General features: G+C 42.7%; 1 protein-coding gene and 1 long non-coding RNA gene across 4 annotated transcripts in view; one reads left to right on the top strand and one right to left on the bottom strand.

Annotated features, from left to right (window-relative positions):
• Positions 1–12,933, bottom strand: part of LOC111864931 — a 91,738-nt gene extending 78,805 nt beyond the window's left edge. The window contains exon 1 of the mRNA XM_023852561.2: positions 11,316–12,933. Coding sequence (XP_023708329.1) covers positions 11,316–12,164 — 849 coding nt within the window. The 5' untranslated portion in view covers positions 12,165–12,933. The remainder of the gene's footprint in view (positions 1–11,315) is intronic.
• LOC111864933 overlaps positions 1–14,186 on the top strand; it is a 117,262-nt gene that overhangs the window by 95,294 nt on the left and 7,782 nt on the right. For 2 of the 3 annotated variants that reach the window (XR_002842873.2, XR_004513069.1), the window contains exon 3: positions 10,607–10,953. This is a non-coding gene — a long non-coding RNA (uncharacterized LOC111864933). Of the gene's footprint in view, positions 1–10,606; positions 11,212–14,186 lie in introns of those variants that run through there. The other variant, XR_004513070.1, reaches the window with a different exon arrangement.

Genomic DNA, 14,186 nt, shown 5'->3' with positions numbered 1-14,186 from the left:
ATAGCTCAAGCGGTTAGTCGCTGGCTTCCCACCGTGGCGGCCCTTGTGTGGTCAAGTGGGATTTATGGTGGGCAAAGTTACGCTGGAGCAGGTTTTCTCCGAGTACTTCGGTTTCCCCTACCAATATTCATTCCACCAATTTCTCCACAACCACCCTCACCTATCAGCTGGGGCTGGTACAATAGGACAGAAGTGGCCACCACCCCACTAGCAATAAAAAAAATTTCCTGTGTGCTACTCAGATTAACAGAAATGAGTACCAGGAATCTTCCTGGAGTTAAAGGGCGGCCGGCGCATAAGGCTGACCTCACCGAAATCTATGATGCGACTGTCGAGAAAATATGGGTGTCTCGACGTCTCACAACCCTATGGGCCTCCACGGACTGTTACAGGGATATCTTTTCTTTTTCTTTACTGACAATACATACGGTTAAGGTTTCACGATAATTTGTAGCTTAATTTGAACGAATCTGCAGGTACAAAATATTGTACATTTAAGAAAATGAAAGGATTGTAGGCCCCTGTATGGTATCTGCACAGCTGACTAGCTTCGTCAATGATACAATTCATTGCGACAGAGTTCCCCGTACTGAGTAACTTTACCAAAAAGAGATTTTTCTGCAATAAATGAATATCAAGGCTATTGGTGGATGCAAACAGCAGAGAACTCGGCTGAAGTCACGTGTGAGTAACGCAGCTGGAGCGCAGTAGTCTACTCTTCCTGTTTCAGAAGTAATCTTCATTTCCATACTGTAATTTTCACACCTAACTGAATATCTTACAGTGTCTGTCCAGATTCGTCTCCTGTTTTAATGCAGCTAAAAATCTGACATTGATTTTATTATTTCCGGTAACCATGGCACCTAATCGGCTGTACTTGCTTACAGCGTTTGCAGTCAGACGCAGGACTCTGTAGGCAATGTAACAAACTGCATACAATTTTTCTCGAAATATTTCCTCTTTTTGCATTCTTCAATTACGCGAAACTAAACAAGAAATTTTTGTGAGATTTCAAATAAAAATATTGATCAGCAACAGGGTTTTCTTAAAATAAAAGGTAAGGTAAAGTTGTACAGTTCGGTATCGTTCTTGACTCGTATTGGGGAGATTCTCGGTTTGAATCTAGACCGGGACATCGGACGTTCTGAGAGTTTTCGTTGTTTATCTCAGTTCCTCCTGGAAAATATCTGGTTAATACCTTGATTTGGTCACAGCAGCTTCCTTCCAAAGCCTTCTCATGATCACTCATCTATCAGAGTCAGAGTCAGAGTCAGAGTCAAAGTCACTTTACAACTGAGGTTTACCGCCAATCAGTTCGTCTTGGCGTCAAGCCTCTTGAGACCCACTACCAAAATATTTATTTTTCAGCTGAAAACTTGCGGTTATAATCCTTATGTAACATCCTCTCTGACGAGAGAATGGATCTATCGTCTACAGTTACTGCTGGTCCTCGCCAACGCAGTCATTTACAAGTTCGAGTGTCGAGGGATTCATGACCGTATTTTGCTGTCTCAGATTCGATATTCCCCGAAACTTGAGGGTGAGGTCCCCATATTTATATCTCCCAGGGACAGGGTGGCTCGGTTATACCCCCACGAATTGAGTCTCCTTTTCGTCGCCTCCGAATCACAGGGCTACGGTGGAGGTTTTCGACCCAGCCTCCACACGGGCACTCGTCTATCATCCATTAATTCGACGCTATATAGTCCAGCTACTGAAAGCGTGGCTAAAGAACCCACAAATGAAAACAGTTTCCAAATTTCGATGTTTTCTTGGAGACTGGAATAAGATTTGAATATTCTGTTTACATGAAGTGTGTTCTTTGAAGTCTATATCCACACAAAATCCCGCCCAGGAAACAAACAACATTATAATACGAAGAAGTGAGAAATCTGAAAGAAAATAAACTCAATAAGGACTACTCTCGTAAGAAATCTATACAAAAAGGCTAAAAAGAATTATAAATTACCAGTTAGTGGAAAATTTCCTCGTTCCGCTTAAAATTCGATTGGAAACTGAATGTGGTGACGTTATTTGGAGCTCTGGAACACTGCCACATCGCAAATGGAGCTCATACGCTGTTTAGGCAATGGTTCACCGCGATCGCGTTTGTAGAGTGGCTTCCACGCTAAACAGAACTACAGTAACTGGATATGCATGATCATTACTTCTGCGCTTAAGGGAGAGATAGGCCGCGCCACAGCTCAAGCGGTTAGGCGCTGGCTTCCCAGCGCGGCGGCCCGGGTTCGATCCCGGGTCTGGTCAAGTGGGATTTGCGGTGGACAAAGTGGCGCTGGGGCAGGTTTTCTTTGAGTACTTCGGTTTCCCCTGCCAATCTTCATTCCACCAATTGCTCCACAATCACCCTCACCTATCATCTGGGGCTGGTATAATAGGGACTTAGTCCCACCCCACTAGCAATAATAAAAAAGGGAGATACATAGGGATTGAAATAACACGATACTCAAGGAAGTTACATATGAAGTGAAAATATGGGGGCACAGCTATCCCTATGCTTAACTAAGCACCACGCTATGAGATGGAAGAACGTGGTTAGCTTTATGCCGCTGCCGCGACCCCAGAGCCGGTCTGGATGCTGTGGAGGAGAGACAATTATTTGACCTGTGCCGGGAATCGAAACCCGATTCCTCAGTCATTCAGTCGTAGCCAAGTCCCCTACTGAATAGACAACATATGGTTTTGGGATCAACAGTCACACAAATTTATACGTACATTAAGAAACATTCTTTATTTTTATTTCTAAATACACACTACTGCATGTTTAGACCCTAAACAGTCATCATCAGGTGGAATACGCGTAATATTCACATGTCTGTACCAGAGGCGCAAACGTTTAAAAATATAAAAACGTATGAGGAGACAAGATCAATAAAATTAGCAGAACCCTACAGCTGTCACGCTGTACACGTGTACTGTCGTTTTCCAATTCTCGTTTTTCGTCAACTGCCTATGAAATATTCACAGATAACACTCCAATAACTACCAGTCATTTATTTCAGTAAAACCACTTTATAGTTTGATCAATTGATGATGATCATATGGTGGTGATTTTTACGAATAGAACAATAAACTCCTTATTCTAAGTGTCTTGTTTGGAGATTGGGCCCAATTTCGATGGAAATGTATATTTGCCGTGGACAACATATAAACACGCAATTTTATATCATCATCATCATCAGTAATCTGTCAAGACGACAGGTCCACAGTCTCTTTCAAAACAATTCCTCCACTTAATGCGATCTAGAGCTTTCTCCTTCAAATGACAGTATCCTCTTCTGTCCCCAAGGTCATCCAGCATCTTCTTACGTCTTCTTCCTCGTCTTCTTGTCACTTCTATCCGCCCATCTATCTTTCCTTCGATAGCTTCTTTTAGAAGGCAGTTTCTGCGTAAAACATGACCAATCCAATTAGCCTTCCGTTTTCTTATTTCATGTAGGATATTCCTCTGCTCACTGACTCTAATTAACACTTCTTCATTTCTCACATAATCGGTCCAACTGATCTTCTCCATTCTTCTCCAACACCACATTTCGAAACTTTCCAGATGTTTCTGATCTACTGCCCTAAGTGTCCATGTTTCAGCCCCATACAGAGCTATGCTCCAAATGTAGCATTTCACTAGTTTCTTCCTCAAATTTAAGTCCAATTTGCTGGTAAAAAGATTCTTCTTCTTGCTAAATGCAGCTTTTGCCATGGCAATCCTGGATTTAATTTCACAAGTACACCTTCCATCATCTGTTAACAAGCTACCCAAATATTTAAAACATTTCACATTCTCCACTTGTTTTTGGTCTATCTTTATTGTGACTGGGGTTGGTTGTCTCGAAATTTTCATTACTTTTGTTTTCTCCACATTCATTTCCATGCCATAGCACCTTCCAATTTCAATTAGTCTATCAATCATGCCCTGTAGCACAGTTTCTTCCTTAGCCATTAACACAAGGTCATCTGCATATTTCACAGTTTGAATAATTTGCCCTCCTACTTTGAAGTCACCGAGCCCATCCAGAGCTTCCTTGGTAAGGCATTCGCTGTACAAGTTGAACAGAATTGGTGATAAACAGCAAAAACCTAAAAATTTTGACTTGTATTAAATAATTGTTAGGCGTAATTTGAAGAAACGATACTCAGATTCGTCATTAAAATATTTCATATTAAGACTGTTATGTTATTATTCATGCCTATGACAACTGGCGGGCTTCAGAATGCGCCTACAATGCGAAGGACGGGTGTATGTATAATTTGCCGTGTTAGATGTGGCTTATGACGATACATCCGGTTATATTAGAAATGTTCCCTGCGATACGATTTGTGAGTGTAGTTTTTATGTCTCAATGTGCTATTTTGGCCCTTTTGGAACCCATGACCATATTTTTGTTCTTTCGAGACTTTTGCATATTTTGAAATGGGGCCTCCTCTTCGACGAGAGCAGAGGGTCTGACCGAAATCGAAAGTTAAAATTACGTTACGGCCGTCGGTCAGTCTTCGAGTCTGTCTTGGTGTCAAAACGCACCTGGGGCCAAAGACCAGATTTTTCTTACTGTCAGACAATTGCGGGTTCTTTTCATGTAGGGTTACAACTCTGACGAGATGACGGGTCTGTCTGACACTCGCCAGCGTAGTCATATTTACCGCAGTCAATGTTATCTGTATTCACAATTTTACATGTCGACATTTTACGTGATCACTAGTTGTCAAAGAGTTCCTTGTGGATACATACTATTTACAGATATAAATGTAATTCCAGTATATATGTATGTACAATATATACCAGGCTTGGCATAGCAGATCATGCCCTAATTATGTAGCTTATGTTGCAAAGGCTACCTAGTCAGTTGAAAGATTGGACGCTTGACAGCCGCAAAGTTCGAGCCTCTTATATTTTCTGTGTCTTACTTCACATTTTCCGTTGTTCTTCATAGTCACCGCCGTGAAAACCTCAAATCTTACATCGTGTCACGTATTGTTAAAGATTTTCTGAATATTCAACAATACTGTATCCGTAGTTATATTGTTATTGAAATTAAGGGTCACATGGTCGGTAAGGGCGAGGGTACACCAAAGAAACTGGCAACTACAAAGCAAACGCACCTTCCGAGAACCGCCACCGAATTCAAACAGGCAACTTGTTTCTAGATTAGCAGGCGCACACCGAGGAAACTAATGTTTGATTATGACGAACGAAGTCTTCTGGGATGTGGCTCCGTGTAGATATTGTGTTAACCGACTTATCGGAGGAACGTATCACCTCCATCTTCAGGGCAGAAGACAAGAAGACGTTTTATTAGTTGCTCACATCATCTTAAGAGGGTATGTTCGTCCGACTTGTCACATGATTGTTCTTTTTTCAATTTCATGCACTCACCTTCTGAAACGGAAGATAATAATACTGATCCTATCATAATATGGTGGTGGTTGAGACAGGTTGAGGCGGCGTGAGAAGAGATGAAAAAGGAAAATAAAACACTGGGTGCGGCCGGTCTTCCGTGACAATTGAAACCGACGTGCTTATATTGCTTCGAAAGAGCTTAACCAGGATCCAGACTCCTTCATCCCATGAGAAATTCTTTCTTAAGCCAAATCTACTTTGTCCCTCCTAGCATAGTCTGGGTGGCGTTTGTTATATATACCAGGCTCTTGCTCAATTAAATGCACAAAAACAAAAGTAGCAGCTTCATCAACCTTTCATGCCATCTAAAAAAGCATATGAATCACAGAAACGCGTTAGAACAGGTGAAACTGTGAAAGTACCCTGCAACCCAACTGTGAGAAGACTACCTTCCTCAGTTACCTGGGAGTTGAGTTTCTTAGTCTTCCACGAGATGCGTTGCAATCGCGTTGCAATCGCATTGCCGTTTCCTCAGTTTGTGCTGCTCCATTCAATTCCACGTATTCAACTCAGTCTGATAACATTTCTCGGAAAAAGCGGTTGCGTTGCGTTTGTCAGTTTCCTTGGTGTGCCCGCGCCCGATCGTCATGCTCATGTCGCAGTGTTCGTCATGTGTATATTACAAAACTTTCGATCAAACCTGAGCCCTGCTGGGCGCTGTGTATCTTGTGTACACCTAACACGGCGTTATGTTATCGTCGTGACAACACCGCTGAGAAGTATGTTGTCCCAGTTGCAGTTCTGAGTTTGATTCTAGGCCCGGAAGTTGATTGTCATGGCTCCTCTCAGATTCGCTACGAAAATTCTGCCGTAATATCATAACATAGAGCACAACAGCACCCCCCCCCACGTCTATCTCCTTAGATTGAGTAACAACCGTCAAAACGCCAAGTTAGAGATGGCCAACCTTCCGATGCAATATACACAAGAACTTCCGGTTACAGGACCAAAAGGTTTATCATACAACTCGCATGATAATTACGCAATTAATACGAAATGTTTCAGTAAAAGTACCTGAATAACATCGGATATAGGAAACTTCTAAATATTAAATGCAAACAAACCGATATTTATACTACATAGCGTCAGTTCTAGAAAAAAAAATTATTTTTTCATAGTGTGCATCCTATTGTGTCACAAATGTATAGCAAGGTAAGGTTTCCATCAACACAACAAACGTGGTTTTACAATCAATAAATATTCAGATTCAATTTTATTTTCTACCGCTATATGTTGCCGCACTATGGTCCTGGGGTCGACTCAGCCTCTGACAGAAATGAGTACCAGGAATTAATTAAATAATTTTCCTGGGGAGTAAAGCGCTGACAACCTTACCGCCATCTTTGAGCCGATTGTCTAGATAATGTGGGACCCTCAACGTCTCACAACCCTATGGGCCTCCGCCGCCTGTTACAGAGATAGCTTTACTTACTTACTTACTTACTTGTACCGCTCTATGTTTTTAAAGAAGTGGGAACGCAGAGGTCAGTGCACTCTTTGTTTCGTTTAGGATATTTTGCTTATCGCCCATTCATGGCATAATTCTGATCTAATTAAGCTTTATCTAATTTTGCTTTATACCTTACTGATTATTTGGAAGGTTTCACTTTAGAAAGTAACAGGTAGTTTTCTTTTTGTTGTTAAACCTACTAAGCAGGTCGCCTATGGATAAGGGAACTGCATGTGGTGTTGGAAGGAAGTAACTAACCAGATGGTACAACTTAGTGCTTCAGCAGCGATATTGAACTGTACAAAACATAATGTCCTATTTATATATAACCCAATAAATCTTTACCGTGTTCACAAAATTCCGCCGTTTCATCATATCTTTTTTATTGCTAGTGGGGCGGGACTAAGTCCCTTGTACTGCAGCCAATTCTGGCCTTTTGTACCAGCCCCAGATGATAGTTGAGGGTGATTGTGGAGCAATTGGTGGAATGAAGATTGGCAGGCGAAACCGAAGTACTCGGAGAAAACCTGCCCCAGCGCAACTTTGTCCACCACAAATCCCACTCGACCAGACCCTGGATCGAACCCGGGCCGCCGCGGTGGGAAGCCAGCGACTAACCGCTTGAGCGATGGCGCGGCCTCCATTTCATCCTAAGCCAAGAAAATTTAACCCAGTTCACACACTCGTATATTATTTTTCCACAATCTGTTCTAATATTTTTCTACAATCTTCGTCCAAACCCCTGAAGTGGTTTCTTTCTTTTAATATTTACCAACCAAGATTTCTTGCTTCACCGTTTGCCGTTTATTTCTCAGCTATTTCATCCTTGTTTATTTAATCGTTTGTAGCACAATTTTAGTCAGATGTACCACATGCTTTAACATTAAAGAGACTCTGAATTTTCTCACGGAGAGTGCTTATGAGGTTCATATGATTATCAGGACTAACAGCGATTATTTCCTTAAACAGCATTAGCAGATTGATCTTCGTAATGGTGATGTAGTGTGTATACTGCAAACTAGGAACTGAATGATGTCCATGCTTCAAAGCATTAATCACCATAATGTAGTTAAGTGAAGGTTGCGCAATCCAAAGTTCCTCATTGTGTGCGTGTTCCATTCATCTAATTATCCCATGCCTCACATCTCTCTGTACATTGAAATTGCTATGGTGCTGCGTAACATTAGCAATAATATAGTGCGTTCAATGACAGAGGAAACCTGGCAGCAGCGTCACTTTCAGCACCTGTTTTACAGTATTCTTATAAATGCGTGCATGTACAGAAACTGATGTGAGGGTATCAGCGACACGACTGCACTCTCGCTAGCGGGGAAGGGCACAGCAGTCGCGGAGAAACGTTCCATCCGCTCTACGCTGCTGTCAGGTTTCCTCTACGGTTGAACACTCTGTAGTAACTGCCGGTAGGTGGATCTTTCTGCAGTAACCTGCAGTGGTCAGTTTCGGTTATCTTTATGAAAAGCGATTATATAGAAGAGCTTCTTTAAACCTGTATTTTGTATTTTTGAAATGCTGGATGTGTTGATTGGGTTGTGAGCACTAGAGCTAGTAGTATCCAGATGTTCTCCCCAGGGCACAGCTCTGCAAAGAATGGTCCATGCCTTGGTAATATATTTTTGATTTGTTTTTCCCGTAAGAGAATAGCTAGTCAAACTTTTGCGGGTCGTTCTCAGCCCGCGGAGTCTCTGTTAAATTCTCTGACTCCGTCCGTGCATTTGTATGAATGAAGAAAATCGAGAATTTCTGGAGGATTTGCATGAAATTTGGTACTGGGGATTTTACTAAAAATGTCGAGCCATTTCGCTTTTCATTTATATTGCACAATTATCCTGCTACAATACATGAAGTCCTACCAGCGTTTGCGCACGCATCTCGAACCTAATTCGACAAAAATTTATCGGAGGTATAATTTCAGAGGAAACTGAAACGCATTTTGTTTGCAGCACAATTTTTTCTGAAAGTCTTACAGTTGTCCAGATGATTGTACTTAGGAGGAATGTTATCCTTACATTACTCAGCGTGCACATTCAGCAGTAAACAAGACGTTCTGGAGACAACAATGTCAAAGTCACTTTACGACTGGCGGTTTACTGCCAAATCAGTTCATCTTCGTGTCAAGCCCCTAGAGACTCACGACCGGATTTTTTTTTTCAACTGAACCCTTGCGGTCGTAGTCCTTATGTAACATCTCTCTGATAAGAAGATGGGTTGTCTCTTATGAATATGCTTGACCTTTCGTAATGTGTACGTATCGTACATATATCGTGTTACTGAAAATTCTTCCTTTTGCATTACATACAATTCATCTGTCAGTCAAAGCTTTGCCTGTCTTGCGTAGATGGCTTAGTCACTTGAATGGTCGTAAGCTTGACCACCGTCAGATTTAAGCCTCATATATTTTTGAAAACAACTAATCGCCAACTTTCCTTTCATACGGCACGGACTGCATAGAAAATGTCTCCAAACATGTCTTTACCGAACCATTGCCTAGCAACGATAGGATGGATGCACGTGCAGGCTCACAGACTGATAGGAGAGATTTCAGAAGTGCGCCGCTGATATGGGCTCAGATGTCATCATGTACATACCAAGTCGATTTTTGCTTCCAAAATAATGACAGTAGGTTGAAGGTGACCTCACAAGAACAGGAAGTGGAGATTCGAACTGGATTTAACATGCTCAGGAGAGGACCATGTGACATGTTGTGGTGAACGCTGTATTTAACAATTCGGTTATATAAAGTCGAAATGTTCTTGGCTGGCAGAATGAGGATCAGTTCCTCAGTAAGCTCTCTAATTTACATAGTTTGTGAGTTTGTTGCTCCGTGCTGGGTAGTTTCTGCGCTATTGAGACCGTTCCGAAAATAATCGTCTTCAGTTGGACCTAAAATGACCCTTGTAGTATTTCGTTTCATGACTAAGTATAATTTAGGATGAAATTTTAGCGAGCATTATTAACTTACCATCTGACACTTTCCGCACTTTCGTAAAATTTCCTTAGGTTCACCCATATATCGCCATATCGAAATAAAATGTTCCTTAAATTTCATTAGATCGAGTTATTACACCCTCCGACCACAAAATCAGTTCTTAGATCCTTGCTTTTATTTGTGAATTCTATTAACAGAGCAGCCAAGTTACACGTGCCACGGGAACCATATACACGCTCATATACGCCATCTATTTTTAATCCTTCAAACATTGTTGTTGTTGTTATTGGAGAAGGTGGGTTTACCCATGCACTTAGACCAGATATTCCCCCTGTGATATTCTACCAGTCTCTATACCCTACCGGTACTGGTGCGTGCCATCAGTCCCGACTCAGCCAGCGATTTCGGCCTCTACTGGCTCAGCGGTATCTAGATGCCTCCCCCCATCTACCAGAGTCGTTAGAGACTATTGTTGGGCGGGAAATGTCCTTACAAATTTTGCTCAGAAGTCTCCTTGAGACATGAGGTTCTTTTACGTGCCGTAAAGCTACGACACGGGACCCACGGCTTAAAGTCCCTCCCGGAGGACTTGTTCCCTGAATTTTTCCGCCCTTAAAAGTTCCACGACCTCCGCCGGGTTTGAACCCGCGTACCTTGAGTCACGAAGTGGGAACGTTACCTCTAGATTACGGAGGCCGCTTCCTTCAAACATTACTTTTGACGTTAACTGAAATGTCTTAACTTCCCGACTTCCCTTCATATATCTACATATTTCCTGTGTGCATTTGTTTTCTTACAGATGTTTAAATGCTGCTGCAGACGGAACATAGGACTTAACTGAATAATGACAAGACAGGTCGTCCCAGAGTAATGCTGAACACTCGTAGGTTCAAATCTTGGAAGATCGGCTATCCTCATTGGACGACGACGTGAAAGCAGATGTATTGTATTCGTATCTTACAAATCAGAAGACATTTTCTTTATTTCGGATACCACATTTTCCTAAAATCTGGCTACTGTTGCTTATGGCTTTGAAGGGCCTGGTATTCCCAGCTGAGGTCGCAGTGACCTCTCTCCATATTCAAGAAATAACAAGACGGAGTGTATGCAGAAGTTCGCATTGGCCTTAATGCGCACTCACTACAGGTAAAAACTTTAAAGTTACCCACACTATGGATACAGCGTCGCCAAATATATACAGTATACGAGTTGTGGACCTTAACTTGGCCTACGCTTTATGTATCTTGTTATTTTCTTGTACAATGAATTGGTTTGGATTTAATTTATAAATTCTAATTACGACTAGATGTGAAATGGGAATTATGTTAATTCGATGCAAAGTGAAATTAAATTAACTTTACGACTATCGAAAAGTGTGATGAAGTTGCAGAGATGAGACATTAAGACACGTGTCGATTTTTATGGATTTCAGGCAAAGAACTTATACAGTGGGTTCATGATATGCATTTGAATAAGTGATGATGTTAAAACAAAATGAAGGAACTTACTGTCCACTGGAAGTACGACGAAGGGTCAGCAAAGGGCCAGCGTGGCTCCAGCCAAGACCTATGTTTTGTGCGCTCCGTTGACCTGCCGACGTCCTGATCAGCCGCTGTTGTCACTTCCAGCACCGACACGCTCTTGTTGTCTTTGACCGTAGTAGCAGACACGAGGATCCTGGTTGTGCTGTTCCTCATGTCTTCGTCGAGTGCCTTCTTCTTGCTGCCGCCGACATGGTCATGCTCTTTGGCACCTCCATCTTCCTCCAGAAGTCCTCCGACCTCCACAGGAGCCTGTTGCTGAGTAGTAGCTTTGGTCGTTAGTTCTTCCATAATCAGCGATAGGGTCACTTGCACGGGTCTCTTTGTTGTCACGGTAACCTCCTCAGACAATAAAGGTGGACTGACACTAGTAGAAGTTGGATCTAACTTGTGGGTGGAAGGTGTCGTTATGTTTTCGGACGTAGCCAGTTCCGGCTCAACACTCCACAGTGTTGTGTTCTGATGTGTAGAGGAAGTCATGTTCTTCTGCAGCGATGCAGAATGGTGACTGTGGTGACCAGCGTGATGGTGACCATTCTTATGGCTGCTGAAACGCTGGAAGGCCGATGGAATGGCGACAAGGTCTGGGGAAACAAGTAGGGGTACTACGACGGCTGCCCCAACGACGCCACATGCAAGGATCAGTGCCATGATGAGGATTGTGGCCTTGCGTCCGCGTCTGGCTCTCCTACGCACACCAGCGCTAGAGCGCCCATAGATGCTGATGTTGGCTGCCGTGACGGCTGCAGCGTCGTCTTGCTGAGGAAGAATTGTATACTGAAGAGAGTTCTCACCATGTCTCACTGTTTTGTACATTGTCCCTGCGTTAGGAGGTTCTTGTACAAGAGTTTTCAACACTTTTTGGGTAACGAATTCTTCAAACTACTGTTATCTTCCTTTCTTGTAATGTTCCTTACTTTATGAACATTCTGATTTGAACAAGCTAGATGACTCAAAAATAAAAAAACACTTACGTAATTTTCTAAATACGATTCCTCCAGAAGTAATTTAGCTTCAGCATCAAAACACTTCACTCTCCTTTGGTTACAAATTAGCGTTTTATATCCATGACAAACATTTGTCCCCACGATTCTACTAAATTACAACAAACGTTTCTACAGCAATTATTATGAATTGTATTAAAAAACTTATGTGTACTATTACGTGTTATCTTCATTCACATGTCGTTTGTATGTGTTCCTTCAGTCTAGGCACGAACTGTGTTACAGGAATCGCGCTTAGGTCTGTATGGAATACAGCCCATACATCATCTGAACTGCTGGGCAGATCAGGCCACACGTGGTGCGAGCAGCCTGCAATTAGGAAACACAACTAGTGTTATTATCGTACATTCGGCACACACCACACAGCTGATATGAGCAGGCAGGCACACAGAACGACTCTCCGGTTTATCTTGCGCACGACAGAACCCATTGTGATCCCCTCCACCGCTGCGACGCGCGCGCCCACACGTACAGCCTGAAGTGAAGCTCGCTGTGTAATCAATAACAGAATTTCTTCCCCTTCGAAGTGGAGGTCGCCGTGGGACAGAGACCTTTTCCTCCATATGTCCCTGCGGTGTTTACCGTTGCTGAAGAAATAAGAAAAGGGCCTCACTGAGGATTTCTTTACGAGATGAGTGGCACAGAACAAAAGAAAATCAAGATGGAGGATTAGGGAAAGGTAACAAGCGATGAGCCAATCCATCTTGATTGTGTTTCATATAATCCGTTTTCTGAAAAACGTTTGAAATACACATTCCTAGAGCTGGCTCTACTCCCATCTTCAGGAAATTTTCTTTTGTATTTACATCGAGAAATGTATCTTTTGTATTAAATATTGTGACGAAATATGATCGTTGTTAGGCAGCGACTCGGTATACACGTTCCAGCAAGTACAAAACAATAGGAGTTATGTTCTGTGTTAGCCATGCTACAACTAGTTGCTAAGTTACTCAACAATTCCAGAAAACCACATAACAACAGGAGCTGCATTCCCTGTGGGCCATGCTACAACTAGTTGCTAGGTTACGCAACTATTCTGACAACAGAAGAGGTATTTTCTGTGTGGTCTTTGCCGAGGCTATATAACGAGGTTCTAGGATAACTGGCAGTTGCACCCGTGTGGAGGCGGCGTCGAATACCTCCACCGTGACCCTGCGAGTCGTAGGAGGCGACGAAAAGGGAGGTCTCAAATCTGAGACAGTAAAATATGGTCGCGAGTGCCAAAGGACTCGGACCGAGAAAGACTGCCCTGGCAAGGACCAGCAGCATATACAAAAGGCAGACCCGTCCTCTCGTCAGAGAGGGCGCCCCACAGAAACAAGACCGTAACTGTCAAACAGTAATAAATATCTGGNCGGTATAGGACAAGGTGCAGCCAGACATAGAAACTGGTATAAGAAGCTCAAACTTGGCGGTGGTCAAGCTTACAACCATTCAAATGACTAAGCTGCCGTTGTAGCATAAATTACGTAAGATAGGCATGATCAGCTCTGTAAAGCCTGTGCTGACAGAGGATTTGTGTGTAGTGCAAAAGGAAGAATTTCCGGTAACAGGCTATACACGTATATGCGAAATGTACACTTGACGAAAGGCCAAACATATTCATGAGAGACAGCCCCATTTTCTCGTCNGCAGCATATACAAAAGGCAGACCCGTCCTCTCGTCAGAGAGGGCGCCCCACAGAAACAAGACCGTAACTGTCAAACAGTAATAAATATCTGGTCACGAGCCACATATGAGGCTCGGAGCCAAGACTTACTGACTGACTGACCGACCGTCAGTCGCAATGTGACTTTGACTTTGACTGGCAGTTGAAAAATAGAAGAGGCTAAA

The sequence above is a fragment of the Cryptotermes secundus genome, unplaced genomic scaffold (assembly GCF_002891405.2).
Source record: "Cryptotermes secundus unplaced genomic scaffold, Csec_1.0 scaffold62, whole genome shotgun sequence".
Classification (NCBI taxonomy): domain Eukaryota; kingdom Metazoa; phylum Arthropoda; class Insecta; order Blattodea; family Kalotermitidae; genus Cryptotermes; species Cryptotermes secundus.
Note: the sequence above shows the minus strand (reverse complement) of the source record. Positions and strands in the feature narration are given on the sequence as shown.